This window comes from Dipodomys spectabilis, unplaced genomic scaffold, assembly GCF_019054845.1.
Source record: "Dipodomys spectabilis isolate Male_0828 unplaced genomic scaffold, ASM1905484v1 ptg000039l, whole genome shotgun sequence".
Classification (NCBI taxonomy): domain Eukaryota; kingdom Metazoa; phylum Chordata; class Mammalia; order Rodentia; family Heteromyidae; genus Dipodomys; species Dipodomys spectabilis.
In genome coordinates, this window is record NW_024870716.1 from 3,298,552 (window position 1) to 3,322,026 (window position 23,475).

Below are 23,475 nucleotides of genomic sequence, written 5' to 3' on the forward strand. Positions count from 1 at the left end.
TTTCCTTCATTTACTTATGGCCTGATAGTGATCAAAACCAATTAAGTTCCTGCTCTCATGGGCTTATATTCTAGTAAGGGAGACAAATAGAAAACAAATTTAACAAAATTTCCCAGTAATAATGAGTATTAAAAAGGCAAGGAGGAGCATACTGAATTCATTTATATATTCAAAAATAACCTTGTTCAAAAAAAAAAAACTTGCTTTTACAAGTGACTAGATAGGGTATAGTCACATAGAGGCTAAAGTGTCTTTTTTTTTTTCTCTCCTTTTTTTCATTTTTCTTTTTCTGTTCTTTTTTTCCAGTCCTGGGTCTTGAACTCCAGGCCTGGGCACTGTCCTTGAGCTTCTTTTGCTCAAGGCTAGCACTCTACCAGTTGAGCCACAGCACCACTTCTGGCTTTTTCTGTTTCTGTGGTACTTTGGAATCGAACCCAGGGCTTCATGACAGCCAGGCAAGCATTCTACAACTGAACCACATTTCCAGCCCATTAGTGTCTTTCTATAGTATTACCTGTACACAAAAATCAAGTACATATACAACACAAAAAGTCCTGCCCTGGGAGCTGGAAGCTTGTGCCTGTGATCCTAGTTACTCAGGAGATCTGAGGATCACGATTAGAAGTTAATTTGGTTAGAAATTGTCTAAGAGTCTTCTCTCCAATTAACCAGCAAAAAGAAGTGGATGTGTGGCTTAAATGACAGTGCATCAGCTTTAATTGGAAAAAGCTAAACCAGAGCTCAAGGCCCTGAATTCAAGCCCCAATACCAGCACAGAATGAACAAACAAAGGAAAAAGGGTGAGAAAGGAAGGGAGGAGGAAGAGAAGGCGGAAGGAAGGGAAAGAAAGAAGGAAGAAAAAGGTATTTTCATGGGCCGGGCGCTGGTGGCTCACGCCTGTAATCCTAGCTACTCAGGAGGCTGAGATCTGAGGATCGCGGTTCAAAGCCAGCCCGGGCAGGAAAGACCTTGAGACTCCTATCTTCAATAAACCACCAGAAAACTGGAAGTGGCGCTGTAGCTCAAGTGGTAGAGCGCTCGCCTTGAGCTGAAGAGCTGAGGGACAGTGCCCAGGCCCAGAGTTCAAGCCCCACGACCGACAAAAAAAAAAAAGGTATTTTCAAAGCTGTAAGCTGAAAGGAGAATGAAACCAGTCTCAAATGGGAAACGTCGAATAAAGAAGTTTATGAAAGATGTTTTTAAGTTGAATCTCTAAGGGAAGATAGAGTTGGGATATTTTAGAATGTCAGAGAAATGGAGGCATAAAGAATATTCTAAGCAGTGGGAACAATTTGAGTTGTTTCTATTGAAACACTGAACAATACATTTTAGCAAAAGCATATCTTACAGAATCTATTAGTTGTCTATCAGTTGCAAAGAATGCCCAAACAGTGGCTTAAAATAATAAACATGTATTATCATTTCTTTACCTAGAATGTCTGAGCAAGATCAGCCTTCCAGCTGATTGGTCAGGTGCTGCTCAGTTTTGCCAGATATCAACTTAGAGACAGAGGAGGAGGCCACAGTCTTTTTGTAACCTAGTCTCAGAAGTGACCTGCCATAACTTTTGCCTAGTAGTAGTACCTCATTTGGACCAATCCATATTCAATGAGAAGGGATTATAAAATGGTATGAGACCTGGAGGCAGTTACTTGAGGGTCTCTCTAAGAAGGTGCCTATATAATGGAAACACAAGCTGAGCCAGATCAAGGAAAGTCATGGAAGCCAATCCAAGAATGAGACTAATTAGAAAGGAAGAGTAAAGAGAAGCAAATTTAACATTTAACTACCCTTTGAGCATACTGAAGTACTGAATAAACAGAATTTTAAAGGTTATCCTAAAGACCAGCTATTTAACAAGCTGAGACAGTTAGCAACAACTAGTAAATAGCCCCAGGAAAGAGAAACACTCTATTTTAATAAGTAAACAATGGTATTATAGTTATCTGCTCTCACTAAAACCAACTTAACAACCTCCCTTGACAATGCATCCTTGTCAGAGTGAACAACTTCTCTGTGACTGTCTGTCTCAGGATAACTAGTAAACTCAACTTTCAGAATTCTTTGGTCTCCAGCATCCAGCAAGAAGACATTTTACATCACAACGCAGAATCTCCCTCCCCCCATAGTTATTCAGTTCTACAGAATAACATGTAGTATTTTTTTTTCTATTCCATTCTAATGCAGTAAAGAAAATAATAATGATAATAAGCCAGGTGTCAGTGGCTCATGCCTAGAATCCCAGCTATTCTGGAGGCTGTGTTCTGAGAATGGAGGCTTGAATCCAGCCGGGCTGGAAAGTCCACCAGTCTTCATCTCTAATTAACCACCAAAGAGCTGGAAGTGGCAGAGTTCTAGCTAGCTTTGAGCAAAAAAGCTAAAGGAAGGAACTCAGTCCCTGAGTTCAAGCCCTAGTATGGGCATAGCAGGAAAGGAAAGAAAGAAGGAAGGAAGAAGAAAATAAGGAAAAGGAGGAAGGAAAGAAGAAAGGGAGGGTGGGAAAGGAAATAAAATAAGCTGGTAGGAATTCATCAATCTACTACTTGTTCCCTTTCTGCAGTTTGAAAAACTTCTAGAATACTAGAAGTCAAAATCCTAGCACTCTGATAATCACCTTATTTGGTTGTGCCAGTAATTGACTGAGTGAACTGTGTCTCATATATTGTAACTGAAGTATTACAGTGAAAATCCAAAGCACATCAAACCTCAGTTGCAAATCAATTGTGTTAATGGATGCACTTTAGCCCTTGAAAAGACAAATCAAATGGGTGCTTTTTAAAAAAAAAAAAAGGACATTTATTTATTGTTCAGGTCCTGAACTTTCAGTTATATACCCCTGTTATATAGGCACACATGGACACACACACAAACTACTTGTCTCTGAAATATGTACTATAATTCAAAGCACCAGAAAGTCTTTAAGGACAATAAGTCTAGTTACAGTACAAACTACGACCCATCATCACAAACCTTCATTTCTGGCTGGACAGAAAAATGACCAGCAAATCATCTAGTATAAAAAATGGTTTAAGATATACCTACCCCCCCCCCTCTTATCAGTGGACCCTTAGTTTAAAGGAATTTCCTAGGAATTTTTTTTTTTTTGGCTAGTCCTGGGGCTTGAACTCAGGGCCTGGGAACTAACCCTGAGCTGTTTTTGCTGGAGGCTGGCACTCTACCACTTGAGCCACAGCGCCACTTCCAGCTTTTTCTGTGTATCTGGTATTGAGGAATTAAACCCAAGGGTTCACTAAGCCACATTCCCAGACCCCTGGAATCCTTTTGAACCCATCACCAGGATTGTTCTGACAAGAATTCTTTGATTGGTCTTACTAAGCAATGTATGTAGAAAGAAAGATAATTAAGATTTTTCAGCCCTAATTGTATGTCAATTCAAAACCTGCCTTTGGAGCTGTCACAATCTCCCTAGAGAAACAATTTGAACGATCTGAGTACCATACAAGAAAATACAGGTTGTTTTTTTTTTAAGAGTCCTGTGCACATTTTCCTGGAAAAAAAGGTCTGAAAAGGAAGGTATTACTGCAGGTAGATCGAGGGTTTCCTGGAGCTCCATGACTAAGCCTTGAGGGCTGGTGGCATTTGAGAAGGGTGAGGGGAAACGCTTGGTCCTAAAGCTGTTTCAGTGTGACTGGTCTGACCAGAATAGGTTTAGGGTGGGGAGCACAAACTGTGAGAATAAAAGGGGAAATCGAGTCCTCCCCTTGTCAATCAAGAACACTGGCACCGCGGCTGAAGGCACCCTAAGTCTCACGTGCCACGGAAATAGGCAGCTGTACAGATTTCCTCAGGAAAACATTGAAAGCAAAAATTGTAATTACACCCAACCCTTTCCTCTATGCCCTGCCCAAGGTCCTCCACGTCTCCAAAAGGAAGGGATCAGTAGGTCAATTTGTTTATTCCTTCATTCAACTAACATTTCTGCTCCTTGGGGGGTCTTTTGTTTCCTTCAAGGGAAGGGCTCAGGCTTTTCCGGGCAGCCCCCATGCACTTCACTTGAAGGGGGGCCCCTAGATTTTCAAGTTTCACCCCACCCTGGAAGGAAAGAGAACGAGGCTGGGGAGGAAGCCACGGACTAGCTTTCCAACCCAGGAGCTCCCCAATAGAATGCCTGGGAGGAAAAGGCGAACTGAGATGAACAAGTACTCTGTGCAGCCGGGGGTGGGAAGGTGGAATGAAGGGAAACTGGGGAGCTCCTGGAAGGCTCGGGAGAGCTGGGCCTCCACGTTCCACCTCCTCGCAACACGGTCCCCCGACTCCCCTTCTCTGATCGAATGTAGCTCGCCTCCCCTCACAAGTTAAGTTTTTCCTGGCGAAGCAGCTGTGCAAAGGGGGGGTTCAATGTCGACACGCCAGTTTAGGGGTACCACTCGCTGGATGCGTGTCACCACCGCCCATGGTCATCTCTCCCTCCTTGCCCAGCTCGCCTAACCCCAGCCCGTCCCCTCAAGGTTCCTGGTTCCCTTGGAGGGTTTTCCAAACATGGTATCCCCACACGTGGCTGCCAACGGGACCTCAGGAAGCTCAGTTGGAGGATTGAACCCAGACTAAGGTGCAAAAAGTCAAGCACTTCGAGTCGAAACGGACCCACAAAAAGTGGGGAGTGCGGGGGGGGGGGGGCGGGGGACGACAATACTGCTGCCGGGATTTAAGTTTACGCGAGAGATATTCCCATCTTAACCATCTAAAGCATCACAAGGAGCAAAGGAAGAGGTGGAGGGCTCGGATGTATCCCCTTACACACCGCGCCCCTCTCCTGCCCGGCCCCGCTGGCCTCGGATGGACGGGTTCCCCCGAAAAGCACGCACCGTGGGTACACCCGCGTGCCGGTGGGCACCCGGCCGGGCAGGAGTGAGCGCGCACGCAGAGGAGCCCCAGCCCGGACCCGGAGGTCCGGGGCGCCTCGGGCGGGACGGCCTGCTCCTGGCGGCCGCCGGGGGAAGCGCGGGGCGCCGGGTAGGTGGGGGTGGGATTCGGGGCGGGCGGCCCCCCTCCCGGAGCTGGGCGGGCAAGGGGCGGAGCCCAGGTGGTGTTGATACACAAAGACTCCGCACCCAGGCCGAGCCCCGCCCACTGACGCGTCGGCGGGAGCCGCTATAATCCCCGCTCGCTCCCCGAGCGGCTCCAGACCGCGCCACGCCGCCGCCCCGAACCCCGCCTGCCGGACCTGCAGCGCCGCGAGCGCAGGCTGACCACGCGTCCCCGCACACTCGCGCCTTTCCCCGGACCCGGTGGCCGTCGGAGGACTGGGGCGGCCATTTAGACCTTTTTTTTTTTTTTTTTTAATTAAAATCGTGTTTCTTGCCTGTCTTCGGATTTGGGGAGGGATTTTTTTTTTTAAGATTTGTTGTTATCGTAAACGATTTTTTTTTTGGTTTTGATCGACACGTCGGAGACCTTTCCTTGAGTTTTGGTTTTGTTTTGGATCCGGAGACCACCGAGGTAACGGGGGACGTCGGTGCGGCGGGCTCGGGCCCAGGCGGGGTGGGGGGGGGGAGGGCGGCGGGAGCGGCCGCGGCGGGAAGGCGGCGCGGGGGGCCCCCCACTTCCTCCCGGCGGGCGGGCGGGCGGCTGTTCTCGGTGAGCACCCGTCCCGGGGCTCGGGGAGGGGAAAGGTGGCCGATGGAGGGGTGGGTGCAGAACGCGGGCCGGGCGCCCGCGTCTCGCGGTTGGACGGGGTTGGGGAGAAGGGGGGGGGGAAGGGAGCCCTCCCAGCCCGCGGCTCCGTTGCGGCAAGTCTTGTGACTGGATTTGCATTCATTAGAGAAAAAAAAATTAATTGGGGGTCCCGGAGTCGTGGGTGGGTGGACTTTTCATTGTAATGGGGAACCCCAGATTGAGGAAGACGTGTGTGTGTGTGTGTGTGTGTGTGTAGGGGGGGGGGGAAGCGGGAACGTTTGACAATCGGAGATCGATATTGCATCAGTTTCTTTCCGGGTATAGGAGGGGCGAGGTGGGGCAGACGCGGGCGCCGGCGCCCCGCGCGCTGGTGGACTCGGGGGGGGGGGGGGAGAGGCCGCGTGTAAACAAACCCGCTGTAGCGCGCGAGACGGGGGGGGGAGGTCGGGAGGGGGACTCTGCCTCCCCACCGTCTCGGGGGGGGGGGGGGCTTCGGTGCCGCAGAGACACTTCCCCATCGGGGGTGGGGGGGCGCAGAGCCAGAAGGAACCCCGGGGCGGGACTGCTGCGCCCCCCCCCCATGCTGGTGGAGAGGTGGCGAGTGGGGGGGAGTGCATGCCTGCTTATCCGGTGCCAGGGCCGTGTGTGTGTGTGGTGTGCGCGCCTGGCGTGCCTGTGCACGATCCGGGCCGCAGGGGTGCAGCAGGAGCAGAACCTCCCCCTCCTCCCTCGTGCCCTTCCCCCGCCCGCCCCGTCCACCCCTTGGGACGGGACAATGGAGAGAGGGTGAAGTGCCCGACCTCCCTGTGGAAGTGTCCTGGGCAGGGCGGGCGGGCGGGCGCCGCACCGTGGTGGGATCATCTTTGTTCTCGGCGGTGGCGGCCCCGCACCGTCGGTACTTTTCCGCCCTTCGGCGCGCGCCCCCGCCCCTCGCGCGAGGCTGGTACTTTTCCACTCGCCTGGCCGGGGATGAATCAGCCGCCGCGGCGCCCGCCCCGGCGGGCGTCACGTGACCCGGGCGGGGCGGGCGCTGCGGTCCTGACGCGCCGCCTCTACCTTCCAGGCTGAGCCTCCTCGAGGGCCCGCTGCATTTCAGCCAAGGACAAAAGGAGCCCCCCGCGCTGCTCTCTCCTGCCCCGCCTGAGCTCCGCCGCACCCGGATTCATTCCCGTCCATGCTCAGCATGAAGAAAACCCAAATGGGAAGGTTCAATATTTCCCCCGATGAGGACAGCAGCAGTTACAGCTCCAACAGCGACTTCAACTACTCCTACCCCACCAAGCAAGCTGCTCTGAAAAGGTGGGAGACGTTGGGCTCTTACCGTCGCTAAATACATGAAAACGGGGGCCCTGGTGGCTCACGTCTGTAATCCTAGCTGCTCAAGAGGCTGAGATCTGACGATCGTGGTTCAAAGCCAGCCCAGGGGCAGGAAAGTCTGTGAGACTTTCCATCCAGATGCCAAAGTGGAGCTGTGCCTCTTGGGGTACAAACAAAACACACCAAAAAACCCAGGAGAGTATGAGGTCCAGAGTTCAAGCCTCAGCACAGACATAAAGTAGTGCACTAACAGACTAACAGGCTTTCACACATCTGAGGACCTCGCTTCTGTTTTTCTGGGTGACCATGGCATTTGGAAGAGTCCCATTTGTTGAGTTAGTGCAGTGAGTGTAAGATAATTTCTAGCCGAGTGCCTATGGCTTACGCCTGTAATCCTCACTGCTCGGGAGAGTGAGATCTGAGGATTTGCATTTGAAGCCAGACCAGGCCAGAAATCTGTCTTACCTCCAGTGAACGACTCAGAAAAGGCCGGAAGTGGAGATGTGACTCAAGTGTTGTAGCATTAGCCTTGAGCAAAAGACGCTCAAGGACAGTGCCCAGGCCTTGAGTTCAAGCCTCAGGACCAACAAAAAAAAAAAAAAAGGTAATTTATGTCCAGCTCAGAAAGGCAACTTAAAATTATTGTGTGTGTTTGTGTTTTTTTTAACAGCCATTATGTTGATGTCGATCCTGAAAACCAGAACTTTTTACTTGAATCAAATTTGGGGAAGAAGAAGTATGAATCAGACTTTGTAAGTTAACCATAATCATTTGTGTATCTGAGGTTTAATGGAGTAAAAAGCATAGTTGTACTTTTAGATTTCAAATCTAACTTGCCCAAAGCTGGTGTTCTCCATTTAATTATTGTTATATGTTTGGTTATCGTTTTCCCTCTGTATAGAATCCAGGTACTACTTCCTTTGGAATGTCAGTATTTAATCTGAGCAATGCGATTGTGGGCAGTGGAATCCTTGGGCTTTCTTTTGCCATGGCTAATACTGGAATTGCTCTTTTTATGTAAGTATGTGTAAGTGAGTCTGTTGTGCAGGGTAGTTAATATGATTAAAAGCATAGTACTTTGGCTCCAGAAACTGAATTTAAAAGTTCACATAGTGACTTAACAATTGCTTAACATTAAAAGAAAGTATGACACAGCTAAATCTCTTTATTTTGCTACATATTGTATAATGCCAAGGAAGCCAATTAGGGAACATCCGGTATTACTTAACAACTGACAAATGAAGCCCAAAGTCTTGCTAAGTAAATGGAAATAGTTAACAAGTTTTAATAGATGACTAGATAATGAAAACAAAAATGGGTAAGTCTAGGGTAACAATAGATTTTTCTACTGGTGGAGGAAAAGCCAAATGTTGCTAGTAACTTGATGCCTCCAGATGAGTTTGATAATTGAAAAGTTCTTCCCTAGGACCTATGGCCTCATATGCGTAAGGAAAAGAAAATTCTGAATGTGTGAGGTGTGGTGATATATAACTCACCTGGAACATGTTTGCCTTAGGACAAATGAGTCATAACTGAAAAGTAATTTACATGCATATTTTCTCAAATGCACTTTTTTCAGCTCTGAGATTCCCAAATGATTGTAATAAATACCAGTTTTTAAACGTTTTCCCTCCAGTTAACCTAGTTAAGAATTAGCTGTCCATATTGAAGGTATAAGAAGAGTTATTTTTAACAAACATTTTGGACTTTTTGGCTAGTTGTAGAATAAGGAAACCAGCCACCCCTATTTCTAGCAGAGTAGGCACCAAAGTACATGTAGTTCTGAGCAAGTGTTTTTTCAGTGATGTTAATGCTGTAGCCATAACCTTTAAGTACCTGTAGACTGTCAGCTAAATCATTTTCTGCAGATAGCCCTTTGACTTAATGTGCTCACGGTACAGATGAGGAAAACTGGGCATGCAACTGTCCCTTTTGTGACTGTTTTTTCTATTAGCTGATTGGTGCCATCTCGAGTTATTTTCTTGAGCACAATAGACTGTTTATCCAAAGGCAAGCACCTCTGCAAGTCACTGCTTTTTGAGAAATTCCACACTGAGACTTTTTAAGCCTAGCTTGGAGACCTGAATGAAGGCAGGATTCATTGGAGCTTGTTTAATTGAGCTTAGATGAAGGGCAGCTATTTACACAGAAAGAGTCCTAGAATTTCAAAGTTTTTTAGTGGGAAACTTGAATGGTGAGTTCTGTCACTATTTGAAACCCTTAACTCTTGGTATCAAAACTAGAAGCAGTTTTTAAAGTGTGACTAGAGAATTGGAAGGAGACTCAATGGAAACTGTCACAAAAGCAAAACTGTTGATGTTACTAAGCTTATTATGTGTTTAACCATTTTAATAAATGGCTAAATGATAACAACATTGCGTGAGTTTTTTATTCATCTGTATTTGCATTGTATTTAGAGGTAAGATGACGCAAAAGCCACAAGACTGCTTATCTTAAATCACTCCAGCTTAAGTAGAACCTATCTTAAGTTGAAAGTAACCACGAAAGATGTAAAGTCCATTTGTCCCTCAGTTTTGAGTAAGACATGAAAGGAGTTCACTTATTTTCAGTTAAACCAATAAATGTAGCTCAGGACTGCCTCCTACATTTCAGTCTTTAGACATGAATTCCTTTGTCTTTAAACATGAATTCCTTTGCTGGCATGTTACATGTGGTGTGCAGATTGGCCATATAGAATAAAAACTCACAAAAGATTGTGATAGTGTTTTTGTTTTTTTGTTTTTTTTACTTCCCTGGATTTTTTTTTTACTCTTTAGTCCTTCCTTTGATTCCTGTTGTGTAGCTATACTAGGACTTGAACTCATGACCTGCACACCATCCCCTAAGTTTATTGTTCAAGATTGCTGCTCTACCACTTGAGCCACTGCTCCACTTCCTGCTTTTTATTGGCTAATTAAAAAGCCACAGAGTTTGTGGCCTGGGCTAGTTATAAATCATGATCCTTACATTTTAGCCTTCTGAGTAGCTCAGATTATAAGCCACCAGTGCCTGGGGACCCCCTTGTTTTGAGACAGGGTCTTACTATATAATAGTCTAGCTGAAAGTTTACAATGCTGCCTCAGTCTTCTTAGAAGCATGCACCATCAGACTTGACTTCCTTTGTCTGCTTTCATGATTAGAAGGAAAGTGGAAAGAAAAAAAAAGTCACGTTAAAGGAGAATTAAGTGGCACTAGGGTTTTTTTTAGTTCTACCCTGAACTCTTTCCCTTTTCTTACTCAAGTAAGGGACAGCTTACTAGATGAAGCTAATAGCCTACTTGGTCTAACACAGGCATGTTTTTGCTTTTTTGTTGCGATAGTACTAGGGCTTGGGCTCAGGACCTGGGCACTGTCCCTTAGTTGTTTTGCTCAAGGCTGGCATTCTACCACTTGAGCCACACCTCCACTTCCAGCTTTGTGGTGTTTAAAGAACCTCAGACTTTGGTCTGTGCTGGCTTCATGCCATGATTCTCAGATCTTAGCCTCCTGAGTTGCTAGGATTGTAGTTGTAAGCCCCTGGCAACAGCTCAGCATTGCTTAATTTGCAACACAGCTGCCTGTCTTTGGAGAACCCAGAGTGCAGTGTAGGATTGCCTCACAGTGGTTCCTTGTCTGACTGTGCTCCATTAATAAAGTTTGTTAGTATCTGACACTAGAAATGATAGTATCATTTCCCTTCTTTCTTTAGTTTCTAGACCTTTCCTGCCACAATTGAATTTCACACCCAAAAAAGCCTTGTGAACTGGGTTTAACGGCAGATTTTTTTTACCAAGCATTTCCAGATGAAGACCACATTTCAGAATGTAGACAAAGAAACAAAATGGAAAGTATAGAGAGACATGACAAGTATATAGATAGCTGTTGTGGTACCAAAACTAGAATATGCCTCATGGCTATGCAGGGACATTGGGTCTTCAGCTACTTCGGTTTTTTACACAGTGAATCCTTCCTCTTACTACTTAATACTACAACTGTCACTTGACACATAGAAAGATGAAGTTGTTATTCCAACTAGTAGGAAAGGGAACACGCTAGTTTTGGGGGATCATTTTGACACAAATAAGATATCCTTATTGAATGTTACTGAAACAAAGTCTACTTGTCATGAATTGCCCTGCTTGTATATAACTCTGCCTTTCTCTTTTCTCACCAGAATTCTCTTGACATTTGTGTCAATATTTTCCCTCTATTCTGTACATCTCCTTTTAAAGACTGCCAATGAAGGAGGTATGTTGTGTTCTTGATTTTTCTTCAGTAATTTCTCCCTCTTCGTGATGTTTTTTCCCTCTTACAGAACTGCTTCCTTCATGAAGTTTCTGTGTTCTTCTCATTTATTGTAGGGTCTTTATCATATGAGCAGTTGGGGCATAAGGCATTTGGAATAGTTGGAAAGCTAGCTGCCTCTGGATCAATCACAATGCAGAATATTGGAGGTAAGGATTTATTCATTTAATTTTGTTTAAGGTGACAAGGCCTCATTTTGCAGCTTGTAATAGTCTAATTATGTTTCTCCTCCAGCTATGTCAAGCTACCTCTTCATAGTGAAATCTGAGTTACCTTTGGTGATCAAGGCATTAATGAACGATGGAGAGTCCAATGGGTAGGTGCTAAGTAAGGGTGCTCGTAAGGAATAGTTCCTGGTCTGGAATGGCTTCCGTATATTTTGTCAGAGATAGACACAAATAATAATTTTCAAGAAGTTACGACCAAGAATCCCCCTGGAAGAAGATTTGAGTTTTTGAGGAAAAAAAACCAGAGAGCTCTTAGAACTTCAGATGATTTAAATAGTTAACCTGTATGTGAAAACAGGTTTTCTTAGAGCTTTTCTGTTACTATTCACACTGTTGAACAGAGGGACCTCACCCCTAAGGAAAGCTCTAAATCGCACTCATCTTTTTTTGTCAGTTGTAGGGGTTGTACTCACAGCCTGGGTGCTGTTGCTTGAGCTTCTTCGTGCTCAAGGCAAATACTGAACCACTTTAGCCACAGCACTACTTCCAGTTTTTGAGTGGTTAATTGGAGATAAGAGTCTCACTTACAGGGACTTTCCTGCCCAGGCTAGTTTGCACCCAAGATCCTCAGCTCTCAGGAGGCTGAGTACCTAGGATTACAGGGACCCTATCTCAAAAAAACAACCAAAATCCTTGAGGTATATTTAATGTAGAATACATCAAATGTATTAGCTATGCTGTAGAATAGAAATCATACTCTAGCAAACTTACTCATTCTAGTGGTCTAGGTTTTTTTTTTGTTTTTTCAATGGAAAGTAAACACAGGGCTGATTTACTTTCCACCTTGTAGATTGTTTACTTCCAAGTGGACAGGTGTGGTTATTTTGTCTCTGGAGTCAAGGTGAATGAAGCCATCACAGTGAGTCAAGGTGAATCAACGCATAACAACTGATAACTAGGTTTTTGGTTTGTGTTTTTTTTTTAGGGGTTTTCCCTATGCATTTTAATCTTAAGTGTGAGACCGTTTCTAATTGAAATGTTTAGTGAGTATACTTGCTAACAAATGTTGGGGGAAAAAAACAATCCAAAAATCTTTTGCAACATTGCCTTATGTTTAGCGTGTTATTACAAATGGTAAGCTAAAGCTATAACTCAGTTGGCATACATTTTTAAAGATGGGCTTACTGGCTTCACAATGCAGCCTTGTGCCTGGCATTCATATCTAGCCTTTATGAAGCATTTCATGTTATGAATCTGCTGGCTCTCTTCCCAGAGCAAACAGTGGGACAAAACAAAAGTCCCACTGTTTCCATACCCCATTTTTTAACCTGAATACATATTCATCCAGCAAACAGAGTTAAAAAGTTATAGTGTCTCCACAATTGTGCTTTATTTTTTTTCTGTGTATTGGCCAGTATTGGGGCTTGAACTCAGGTCCTTAGCACTGTCCATTAGCTCAAGGCTGGCACTTGACCACTTGAACCACTTTTGGCCTTTTGCAGACTTTTCCTGCCAGGGCTGGCTTCAAACCATGATCCTCAGATCTCAGCCTCCTTAGCTAGGATTACAGGCATGAGCCACCAACACCTGGTGTCAAAACTTTTCTTTCTTTGTGTGTTTACTGTTTTAGTATGTCTAGAAATGAATCTACTATTAGAAGATGTGCATATTGTCTAACTAGTTTTGATCTTGTTTCATGTTTTCTTTTTAATTCAGAGAATGGTATCTCGAAGGGGACTATTTGGTTTTGCTGGTGTCACTGGTGCTTATTCTTCCTTTGTCGCTGCTAAGAAATTTAGGTGAGTAACACCTTCCCTCTCTCCCTTTATTTTCTAGGTTCATAGCCTGTACCACTTGAGCCACAACCTGTATCCCATAGCAGACTCCATTAATGCCATACCAGTTGGTTGGATAACTCTTATTAGAAACTCTGGTAGCTTAAATAAAGGTCATCCTCTAAGTGTTTATCTTTAGAAATCTGTGCCAGACCCAGTGTACCTCATTGACAACTGTTACAGCCTGTGCTTTGTAAATAATACAGGATGATAGTTTTTGTTTTTATTAGGGTTTTGGTTACAGGAAATAGATACCTTAGTGGACTAGAATTCAGCCTGTATTTTATTCCTTTTTTAAACTTCTATTTATTTTACAACTGTCTTTAAGAAGCTGTGTAAAGGAGTTGACATTTAACAGAGCAGTTTATAAATGCAATATATCTTGATCCATGTCACCCCCCCTTTCAATAGAATTGGATATTCTGTTCAGAAAGTGCCCCAAGTCTGAAGAATTGCATTATTCATTGAAACTCAAATAAAGACATTTGCCCCCATGTTCCCATATTACAGTTAATTAATGGTGGTTTTTTTCCCCTTCTCTTGTAGGATATTTGGGATATACCAGTGGCCTTTCCTTATTGTGTATGATGTTCTTTCTGATTGTGGTAGGTACCCTTTGTCTCTATAGAAAATGTTCTTTATAATTCTTCTTACACTGTTTAATTGAACAAATGCAAACAAAATATGTTTTCAGGTGATCTGCAAGAAATTTCAGATTCCTTGTCCTTTGGAATTTGCTTTAATACTTAATGAAACAATGAACAACACTCTAACACACCCAACAGCTTTTGCATCTGAATTGGGCTTAAATGTCACTGGAGCAGACACTTGCAAACCTCGATATTTTATCTTCAACTCTCAGGTAACTATTCAATCTATAAGATTTAGGGAAGGAAAGTGGGAAACTCCCCACTAGAGATTTTTTTTAAATAACTTCTAAAGTGAAGGGAGTATTAAAAAAAAAAAAAAAAGCACAGTTTAGTTTTTGACCACTGTAAAGCAAGTGTGGCTTTGTTTCAGAATAAAACTTAGTCACAGTCATGTTAGTAGCTCTTGCCTGTAATCCTAGCTACTCAGGAGACTAAGATCTGAGGATCACAATTCACAGCCAGCCCAGGCAGGAAAGCCCATGAGATTCTCTTTTTTTTTTTTTTTGGTGGGTCGTGGGGCTTGAACTCTGGGCCTGGGCACTGTCCTTCAGCTCAAGGCGAGCGCTCTACCACTTGAGCTACAGCGCCACTTCTGATTTTCTGGTGGTTTATTGGAGATAGGAGTCTCACGGTCTCTCCTGCCCGGGCTGGCTTTGAACGGCGATCCTCAGATCTCAGCCTCCTGAGTAGCTAGGATTACAGGCGTGAGCCACCAGCGCCCGGCTTCCCATGAGATTCTTATCCTCAGTTAATTACCAAAAAGCCAGAAGTGGAGCTGTGGCTGAAGCGGTAGAGTTCTAGCCTTGAGCAAAAAAAAAAAAAAAGGCTCAGGGACACAGGCCTTGAGTTTAAACCCCAGGACTGGTACACAAGAAAACCAAAATCACCAGTTCACACTAAAGTGAGGAGATTGACCCCACATAATGAATAGATGTTGGAGAATGGAGGGAAACTAATTGTAGGCTTTGTTTCCAAGATAGCGTAAAGCATTGGTGAGAAAGTTGCTTCAGTATATTACATGAAGTGATTAAGTGGTGCCTTTTCTTTTTTGCAGACTGTGTATGCAGTGCCAATTCTGACATTTTCTTTCGTCTGCCACCCTGCTGTTCTTCCCATCTATGAGGAGCTGAAAGGGTGCTTTATTTTTATATAAATTTTTTGGGAATGTACTAGATAGTAGTTTTATAACTGCTGCTAAGATGACATATTTGTTTTCCTTTGGATTTATATAGCCGAAGCCGGAGGAGAATGATGAATGTGTCTAAGATTTCATTTTTCGCAATGTTCCTCATGTACCTGTTTGCTGCCCTCTTTGGATACCTGACATTTTATGGTAAATGATGTTTTAAATCATTTAATTAAATTGATGGTTTATTTTTAGTCTTTTAAGAATAGTGAAATTGATGGCTTATTTTTAGATTTTTTTTTCTTTGTGGGTATGTAGTGTTGATAATTGGGGCTTGAACTCAGGACCTCACACTCTTGCTTGACTTTCCAGTCAAGGCTAGTGCTCTTACCAATTTGAGCTACAGCTCCACCACCGGGGTTTTTGGTATTTAATTGGAGATAAGAGTTTCATGAACTTTACATGGACTGGCTTTGAGCTGCAAACCTGATCTGAACTTCCTGATTAGCTAGGATTACAGATGTCAGCCACAGGTGTTTGGACAGGTGTTTGGTAGAAATTGGGCATAGGTTGACCATTTAAATATCCATCTGATTTGGCATAGATCACATTAGAGACCAGGGTGGAGGGCATGTTTGTTTAATATCCTTGCCTCTGTCTGATAAATTGATCATACCAGTTTCTTATCACCTTCTAACTGTACAACACATACAAAAACTAAGCCAAACCATGGGATTTAGCTATTTTGATTCTGTTGTTTTTAATGGAGATCATGTGGCTAAATCTCTACTTGGTATTTAGAAAAATTTCCCTTCAATGTTAGTTTAATTGCATTAGCCATAATTCCAAATTAATCTTATTAGCCTCTTAGTTCATAGCCATTTTCTGAGTAGCTAATAATTTTAGTACTGATTTTACTGTAAGTTAGATTTATTTGATCCCCAGAGAAAACCACACACTGACAGCTTATCTGGTTTTTCCCTCCTTAGAACATGTTGAGCCAGAATTGCTTCATACCTACTCTTCTGTCAAGAAAACTGATATTCTTCTTCTTATTGTCCGTCTGGCTGTGTTGATGGCTGTCACCCTGACAGTACCAGTGGTTATTTTTCCAGTAAGTATGATTACCTGCTCTTTCAGTAGGGAGTGTGTGTGTGTGTGTGTGTGTGTGTGTGTACATCAGTAATACTGGAGCTTGAACTTAGGGCCTCTTGTTTTTTCTCACTTGACTTGTTTTTTGCTCAAGACTGGGCCTTTACCAGTTGAGCCACGCCTCTACTTTTACCTTTTTGCTAGTTAATTAGAATTAAGAATCTCTTGAATTTATTTGTCTGGACTAGTTTCAAACCATGATAATGGCATGAGCCATTAGTATAAAGACTAGTGTAAGGTTCTCTGTAACTGGTGATCTTTAACAGCAAAGGAAAGGGCACCATTTTTCTTTAAAAAAAAATAAAGCCTTATCATTTGGAAAAATCTTTGTTATTTAAAACTGGGTGTCGTTTATGTATTTCCATCTTTCTCTTTTCCCCAGATCCGGAGCTCTGTGACACAATTGCTATGTGCAGCAAAAGATTTCTCTTGGTGGAGGCATACTCTCATTACCTTGTGCATTTTGGGATTTACTAACTTGCTTGTCATCTTTGTCCCAGATATAAGAGATATCTTTGGTTTCATTGGTAAGTTTAGGTTCAAATGCTTAGAGCTGTGAAATGCTTAACAAAAGGGAAATGATTCATACTCAAGAAATGGTAAATGTTTTTTACAGGTGCCTCGGCAGCTGCTATGCTGATTTTTATTCTCCCATCTGCCTTCTATATCAAGTTGGTAAAGAAGGAACCAATGAAAACTGTACAGAAGATGGGGGTAAGTGAAAGACAGCTATAGAACCAGCAGTGACGCTTTAACTCAGAAATTCTCCCATCTGATATTCATGTTAGGTGTTGTACTGGGGCTATAACTCAGGGCCTCATACACTGGCGCTTTGCCACTTGAGCCACACCACCATCACTTCTGACTTTTTGCTGGGGTAGCTTCAGAGAAAATGATCAGATCTCAGCCTTCCTGAGTGTTAAAAGTGTTACAAGTGTTAAAAGTTTTCTGTCAGTGTTAACAGTTTCATGGTTGAAGTTCCTAGTAAACATTTTTGAAGCAATAAACTTGACAGAAAATGGATTGAGAGTGTAGTTTGCCATCCAAGTACTTCATTGCAAGAAAGTTGGAGATAAAGAGAAGGATAATAAAAGTACTGACCCAGTTTTCAACATTTGCCAGCCTCCTGTGTGATGGGCAAGAAATAGACAAGAAATGTAGAAAAAACAAGAATAGTTGAGTGGAATGAGAAGTGACAATCCTCAAAGCAAGATCAGTATTGTGTGTTTACAGTGTAAGAAGAATTGGTGGCATACAGTATACGTGAACCACAAAACATGCTTCTGAAAGCAAAATCCTACTGGCTATATTTAGGGGGAGAGACGGCTTTTCAGTTATCATAATGTGTCACTACCATTCTGGTCTGATTTAAAAGCACGTGGCTATGAACTAGCAAGTGCCATCTTGTTTAATTCATAGAACGTATATATACAGAGTTAGTAATTGGAGAGAGACAAGGAAGAAATGTAATTCATGGCTCTCAAGAAGAATTGGCTTTTCACTTAAGTTGACTTATGTTTGACCTTTGTGATTTGTGTAAGAATTGCAAATAATCTCAGCTGGTCAGAAGGCTGAGATCTGAGGATCATGGTTCCTGAGCCTGCCCAGGCAGACGAATGTGAGAACTTTCATCTTCAATTCATCAGCAAAAAGCCAGAAGCTCAAATGGTAGAGCTTTGGGACACCCTTAGTTCAAACCTCAGTACCAGCACAAAAACACATGCTATGCCAGCTTTATATAAAACAGTTTAAGCTGGGTACCTGTGGCTCATATCTGTATTCCTAGCTACTCATATGGCTGAGATCTGAGGGTTGTTTGAAGCCAGCCTAGGCAGGAAAGTGAGATTATCTCCAGTTAACCACTAAAGAGCTGCAAGTGGTACTAAAGCTTAGGTGTTAGTGTACTAGCCTTGAGTGAAACAGCTTAAGGGACTGTGCAGACTCTTGAGTTGAAGCCCAAGTTTGTTCAGCAAGAAAATTTGCTTTATATTTGAGGCAACCAAATACAAAGGGAAATTACCCCAAACACGTGGAAAGTATAGGAATATTCCCCCACTTGCACATTTTTATGTAGACATGTAAAATACATCAGCTACCTTATAGAGAGATATTTTGCATTTGCCCTCTGCCTACTGATGGGTTTTCTCTATGCTTTTTGCAGGCTCTGCTTTTCCTGATCAGTGGTGTGGTGGTGATGATTGGAAGCATGGCTCTGATTGTCCTGGATTGGGTACACAACCCCCCTGCAGGTGGCCCTTAATTGGTACCGCTGAAACTCAAAATCATCCCTCGGATGATGTGCCAGTGTTGAGTCATTCTCAACTACTATGAAATTTCACCTGATGTTTTCCGTTCACTTCCTTTTGAAGTGCAGATTCCTCGCTGGTTCTTCTGGATGCAGAATAAGTGAACTTTTTTTTAATTTTTTAATTATTGTTATTGTTTTTGTTTTTTTTAAAGAAACTTAATCTGTATGTTAGGAATCTTGACAACAAAACCACGAGTCTCGGGTTAAGGGAAGTGACAATTTTATTCCATTCCAGAGAATGGACAGACTCTTTAACTTTTATCAAGCCACATGCTTGGCTGTGTCATTGTTTAACTTGGATATTTTATGATTTTACTTGAATGTGCCTAATGGAACCATTCGATGTGAGAAACAAATGTTCATTTAGAGCAAAGTATTGAGAAAACCGTTGAGGGGGAAAAAATGCTTATTATTTTTTTGTACCAAAAAGAAAAAGATACTTCAAGACCTCAGAAGCACTATTTTACTTTTAAGAAATTGCTTTCTGTTTTTGAACTCTCCACAAACAGTTGACAATAAATTCCGTAAAATGACTTCATTGGTATTTAAAAACAAATGTTAGTATTATGAAATGATTTGCCTTTTTTGTAGGCATTATAAAAAGCCAAATACTTTTTTACCCAAAATAATTTTTAGAGAAAATGATGTAACAAAGCAAAAAGACCTATGAATTAGGAGCTTTTTTTTTTTTTTCCCATTGAAATTTGTTTAAAGAGTATTTGATGATTGCTACACCAAGTCGGGTTGAAATCTGTTCATTCTGTCTGCAAATAATATGGTTTATTCAGATTGAAATGTGAGGATGGACACAATGGAAGATATTTCTATGGGAAATAAAAATGACTGATTTTTTTTGAGGTACCAAATAGAGTGCAATTGGGTAAAACAGGGTTTATTCAGTTGCATCTGTCTACAGAATTGTATTGACAGCTCTGGGCCAGCCCTTTTTAAAAAAAAAAAATTGCTTCTAGCAGTGGAAAATGGGCATTTGATGGCAACAGGCCAAATATCCAGAGTACAACTTTGCAAAATGCTCATTTACTGGAAGTGTGATTTACTTGACAATGTGCGGCTTAGTCGTGTATGTGTTTTGTCTTCACAGTAGTGGTCTTTATTCATTGGTTACGCCGATGTTTGGTATAGTACAAGTTCTGTTCATCAGGATATTGGGTTACTTACACAGCAAGCTTTTAAAAATAAGACTCAATTTGGCCTGGTGCTGGTGGCACATGCCTATAATCAAATCCTAGCTAGCTACTCAAGTCTTGAGATCTGAGGATTATGGCTCAAAGCCAGCCTTGCCAGGAAAGTCTGAGATTCTTACCTGCAATTAACCAACAAAAAGCCAAAAGTAGAGCTGTGGTTCAAGGGGTAGAGCATCAGCCTTGAGTGAAAAAGCTCAGGGACAGCACCCAAGCCCTGAGTTCAAGCACCCCAGTGCCAGCACCCTCTTCATCCCCGCCTTCCCCCCAAAAAATCTTCGCAAAGGACTGTAATTTCCTTCTTGTACAACACAGAAATAATTTGTTTACATCCAGCAAATGATTACCTGGGGGAAAAACAGTGCAACCTGGTTCTTAGATCTTGGTCCAACTGCATGTTCACCTTTCCATTTCAATTGCAGTGAGAGGTGGAAACATTACTTTGGCTTTCAGAGCACATTTACTGTATGTTAACGGTGACTGGTGAATATATTCTCCAATAATGTGGTACTTTGCCCATCCAGCGTAATGTTTAAGACCTAATATACATAATTCCATTAAATGGTTGAGGGAAGCAAGTAATGGAATCAATTGATTGTCTAGCTCTTAAGGTTAGTCTTGAACTAAACGTTTTGTACTTGGAGGTGAGGGCCAGAAGTGAGGCAAACATGGTTTTTGTTACACATTCTTGTATTATATGTGACTCGATTGACAGACAAATTGTGTCTGTGATTGATTGAACACCCTTGCAGAACTGGAAGACGTCTTGTAGTGCTACATTGGGTTAAAAAGAAAGCAGTGGTCCATTTTTGTTTCTACAAAGATAACTGGGGACCATCTTCCAACCGTTGTGAGCAGACAGATTGCCTCAACTCTGCTTTTCGTGTGATGGGGCTGTGTGCGCTCTGTTCCTAGTCCAGCAGTTCTGAGAGCTGGCACTTCTGCTGGAACTCTTGGGAAAGAATTCCTGAAGAGATCTTGCAAGAGGAAAACAATTCTCTACAGTTTACATCCTTTTGTATGGGAGAATGTACAATGGCAACCGAGAAGGAATGAAACAACCGAATCATCTTCATGGGAGAAGCTTCCCCTAATCTTGGCTCATTGAGGTTCAAAATCAAGCTGTGAGGTTTTTTTTTGGAGCTGTCTTGTCTGCCTTGAGATTTCCCAAACAGTGAATTTCCACTAAGGAGCAGTCACCTCATTTTGCATTACTGTCTTCCATAGATGTCAGTTGTAACTGTAATGTTATTTATAGAACAGCATCAATCCATTAAAGCTAACCTATTTTTCAATATTTATGATAACCTTATGTACATATATTGTCTTGTCTGTGTATTTGTAAATAGGCTGTATATAATGTCAGGATTGGGTCTTGGGTTCGAGTGTATATATACATGTAACTTAACTGCATTTTGATGAATTGACATATTGAAGTTCAACCCCCCCCCCAAAAAAAGTACTTGTACAGAGAATTTCATATTAAAAAAAAATCAACATTGAGTACAAATACTAAACATTTAAGATACTTGTTTATCTGGCGATAAACTGGATATTGGATCGCCCCTCCCCATCCCATGAAAATTGGGTGAGAGTTCAAAAATTTTAAGTCTGGTCTAAATTTTTCAAAATGCAGTAATTACCTAAATGTGACCTACAGTGAAATCAAATGTGATGTAGTGTGGTAAAGCCCTTGGAAGTCCTGGGTGTGTCAGCTTGGTGTGTATATAGTGTAAATAGGTCCCACTGTACTGTTAGGTCCGACAATTCCAGTGTGGCTTGTTGGCGAAGAGTGCTTACACCAGTTTCAATGAAACAATGTTTGTTTTAACTGAACTAAAATAAATACATGCTTAATCCTGACTATGCCATGTTTTCTTTGAGCAAATGGGATGAAGGTGCTAGAACAACTATACCACATAGCTGTAACTATCCACAAAATCGTTACGCCGGAGAGATTTCCACCTTGACCAAGAGAGATTGAAGGTATGTTGAGTTGAGAAGGTCCTGGCAACCTAATAACTTGGTTATAGAATACATCAATACCATTAACAGGAGTGTGTGTGTGTGTACACATGTGTGAATGCTGGGGTTTGAACTTACTGTCCCATAATGTCCTATAATTCCCCTCCCCCCCTATTTATGGTTCGTGCTCTACCACTTGAGTTGGAGTCCCCTAAGCTTTCCTGCCTGGGCTGGCTTGGAACAGAGCCTCAGATTTCAGCCTTCTCTGTGTAGCTAGGAGTATAGCTGTAAGCTACAGGACTCTGGACAAATAGACTTCCCCTTTGGCTCTCTTTAAATTCATTTTAATGCAGCTTTTTAGAATATGCCTTCATGATCTGATTGCATGGGTTGTTTCAGACTTATTTCTGTTAGGTAAACAGCTAATATTAAGGAGCTCAGATGCTTATGGATGTCTGGAGAATTGTTTTGGTGACCAGCTGCAGGAGAGGAGAGGGATTAAATTTTAGGGCAAGCTGATGAGGGTTTCCCCACCCCCTAAATGACTTTAAATGAGGAAGTTGCTAAGATTCTTGGAATACTCAGGTTTGTGACCTGATAGTCTTAAAAAGTAGCTTACAAAATGAAATAACCAAAGCTGGAAGCCAAGAGGGAAGATAACCTCAGGACAGCAGGAGACCTTAGGAATGGTTGAGACAAATCAAAGAAGCTCATTTCAGTTGCTACTGATGGCAGGGAAGAACTTGTGCTTATGAAGTGCAGAAGCATGTACAAAAGTCAGGAGTTGAAAAGCAAAGGCCTTTGGAGGAATTCTCAAGTCCAAGGAAAGGCTTTAAAAGCACCTGCTGTGTGTTTGACTAAGAAAGCCCAAGAGGATGATAGTAGGGTTATACATCACATAGCCTCTAACAGATTCTATTCACTTGCAGTTTTTTTAATTATTTAAAAATCTTTATTAACGAGCTGGGAAAGTGGCTTAGTGGTAGAGTGCTTGCCTAGGATACATGAAGCTCTGGGTTGGATTTCTCCATGCCACATAAACAGAAAAGACCAGAAGTGGCGCTGTGGCTCCAGTGGTATAGCACTAGCCTTAAGCACAGGGGATCAGGGATAGCGCCCAGTCCCTGAGTTCAAGCTCCAGGAATGGCAAAAATAAATTTATTAAGGATTACACTTACATGAGTCAGGCAAAGAATACATTTTCTTTTGGACAATGTTGCCTCCTTTCCTCGTTCCCAGACACTGCAATTTTTAAGTAATACTAAAAAGAATCAGAATGACAATCATTCAAAATGAAGATGAGCCCAGCATAGGTGGCTCACACCGGTAATCCTAGCTACTCAGGAATCTGAGATCTGGTTTCTAGCCAGTCTGGACAGATTTAAGAGACACCTACCTGCAATTAACCACCAAAAACACCTGGAACCCAGTACCAGCATGAAAGGAAACCAATACGTTGATGACGCCTATCTTCAAGGAAAAATTTCAAGAAGGAATGATTGTTTTGTGTGGATACTAGGACTTAAACTGAGGGACTGGGTGCTATTCACTTTTTCACTCAAGGCTGATGCTCTACTACTTGAGTTAGACCTCCAGTTCTGCCTTTTTGATGGTTAACTAAGAGAAGAGGCTCATGGACTTTCCTGCCAGGTCTGGCTTTGAACTCTGATCCTCAGATCAGCCTCCTGAGTAGCTAGAATTAGTCATGAGCCACTGGCGCCTGGTTTAGTTTTTTCTTAAGAGAAAATGTGTCTCTTAAGTTCTGGTAAACAGCAACTCCTGTCATCTTAAAACCAAACTATGTTCTTCTTAATTTCCTTTCCTTTTTAAAA

At 42.7% G+C, this 23,475-nt stretch overlaps 1 protein-coding gene and 1 long non-coding RNA gene across 2 annotated transcripts; one reads left to right on the plus strand and one right to left on the minus strand.

The window, feature by feature from the left end:
- Nucleotides 1–186: 186 nt before the first annotated feature.
- Nucleotides 187–19,765, minus strand: LOC122106367. Its single transcript, XR_006147152.1, has 3 exons — nucleotides 19,141–19,765; nucleotides 18,492–18,493; nucleotides 187–203 (listed from the first exon to the last, which is right to left on the minus strand). It is a non-coding gene; the product is annotated as an uncharacterized LOC122106367 (long non-coding RNA).
- On the plus strand, nucleotides 5,162–19,009 carry Slc38a2 (solute carrier family 38 member 2). The gene is made up of 16 exons (XM_042677750.1): nucleotides 5,162–5,460; nucleotides 6,701–6,936; nucleotides 7,625–7,706; nucleotides 7,856–7,971; nucleotides 11,108–11,181; nucleotides 11,295–11,387; nucleotides 11,473–11,554; nucleotides 13,122–13,204; nucleotides 13,787–13,845; nucleotides 13,935–14,102; nucleotides 14,945–15,024; nucleotides 15,123–15,223; nucleotides 16,006–16,130; nucleotides 16,551–16,695; nucleotides 16,785–16,882; nucleotides 18,330–19,009. Exons 2-16 carry the CDS (start codon nucleotides 6,812–6,814, stop codon nucleotides 18,426–18,428), a joined length of 1,530 nt encoding a protein of 509 aa, XP_042533684.1. The 5' UTR covers nucleotides 5,162–5,460; nucleotides 6,701–6,811; the 3' UTR covers nucleotides 18,429–19,009.
- Nucleotides 19,766–23,475: the final 3,710 nt, after the last annotated feature.

What these genes read in the sequence shown, in the direction of transcription:
- Slc38a2 (XM_042677750.1), top strand. Translation starts at nt 6,812, where the DNA reads ATGCTCAGCATGAAGAAAACCCAAATGGGAAGGTTCAATATTTCCCCC. An exon ending in GTCGCTGCTAAGAAATTTAG is followed by an intron (nt 13,205 to 13,786) that starts GTGAGTAACACC and finishes CTTCTCTTGTAG; the next exon opens with GATATTTGGGATATACCAGT. An exon ending in AAACTGTACAGAAGATGGGG is followed by an intron (nt 16,883 to 18,329) that starts GTAAGTGAAAGA and finishes TGCTTTTTGCAG; the next exon opens with GCTCTGCTTTTCCTGATCAG.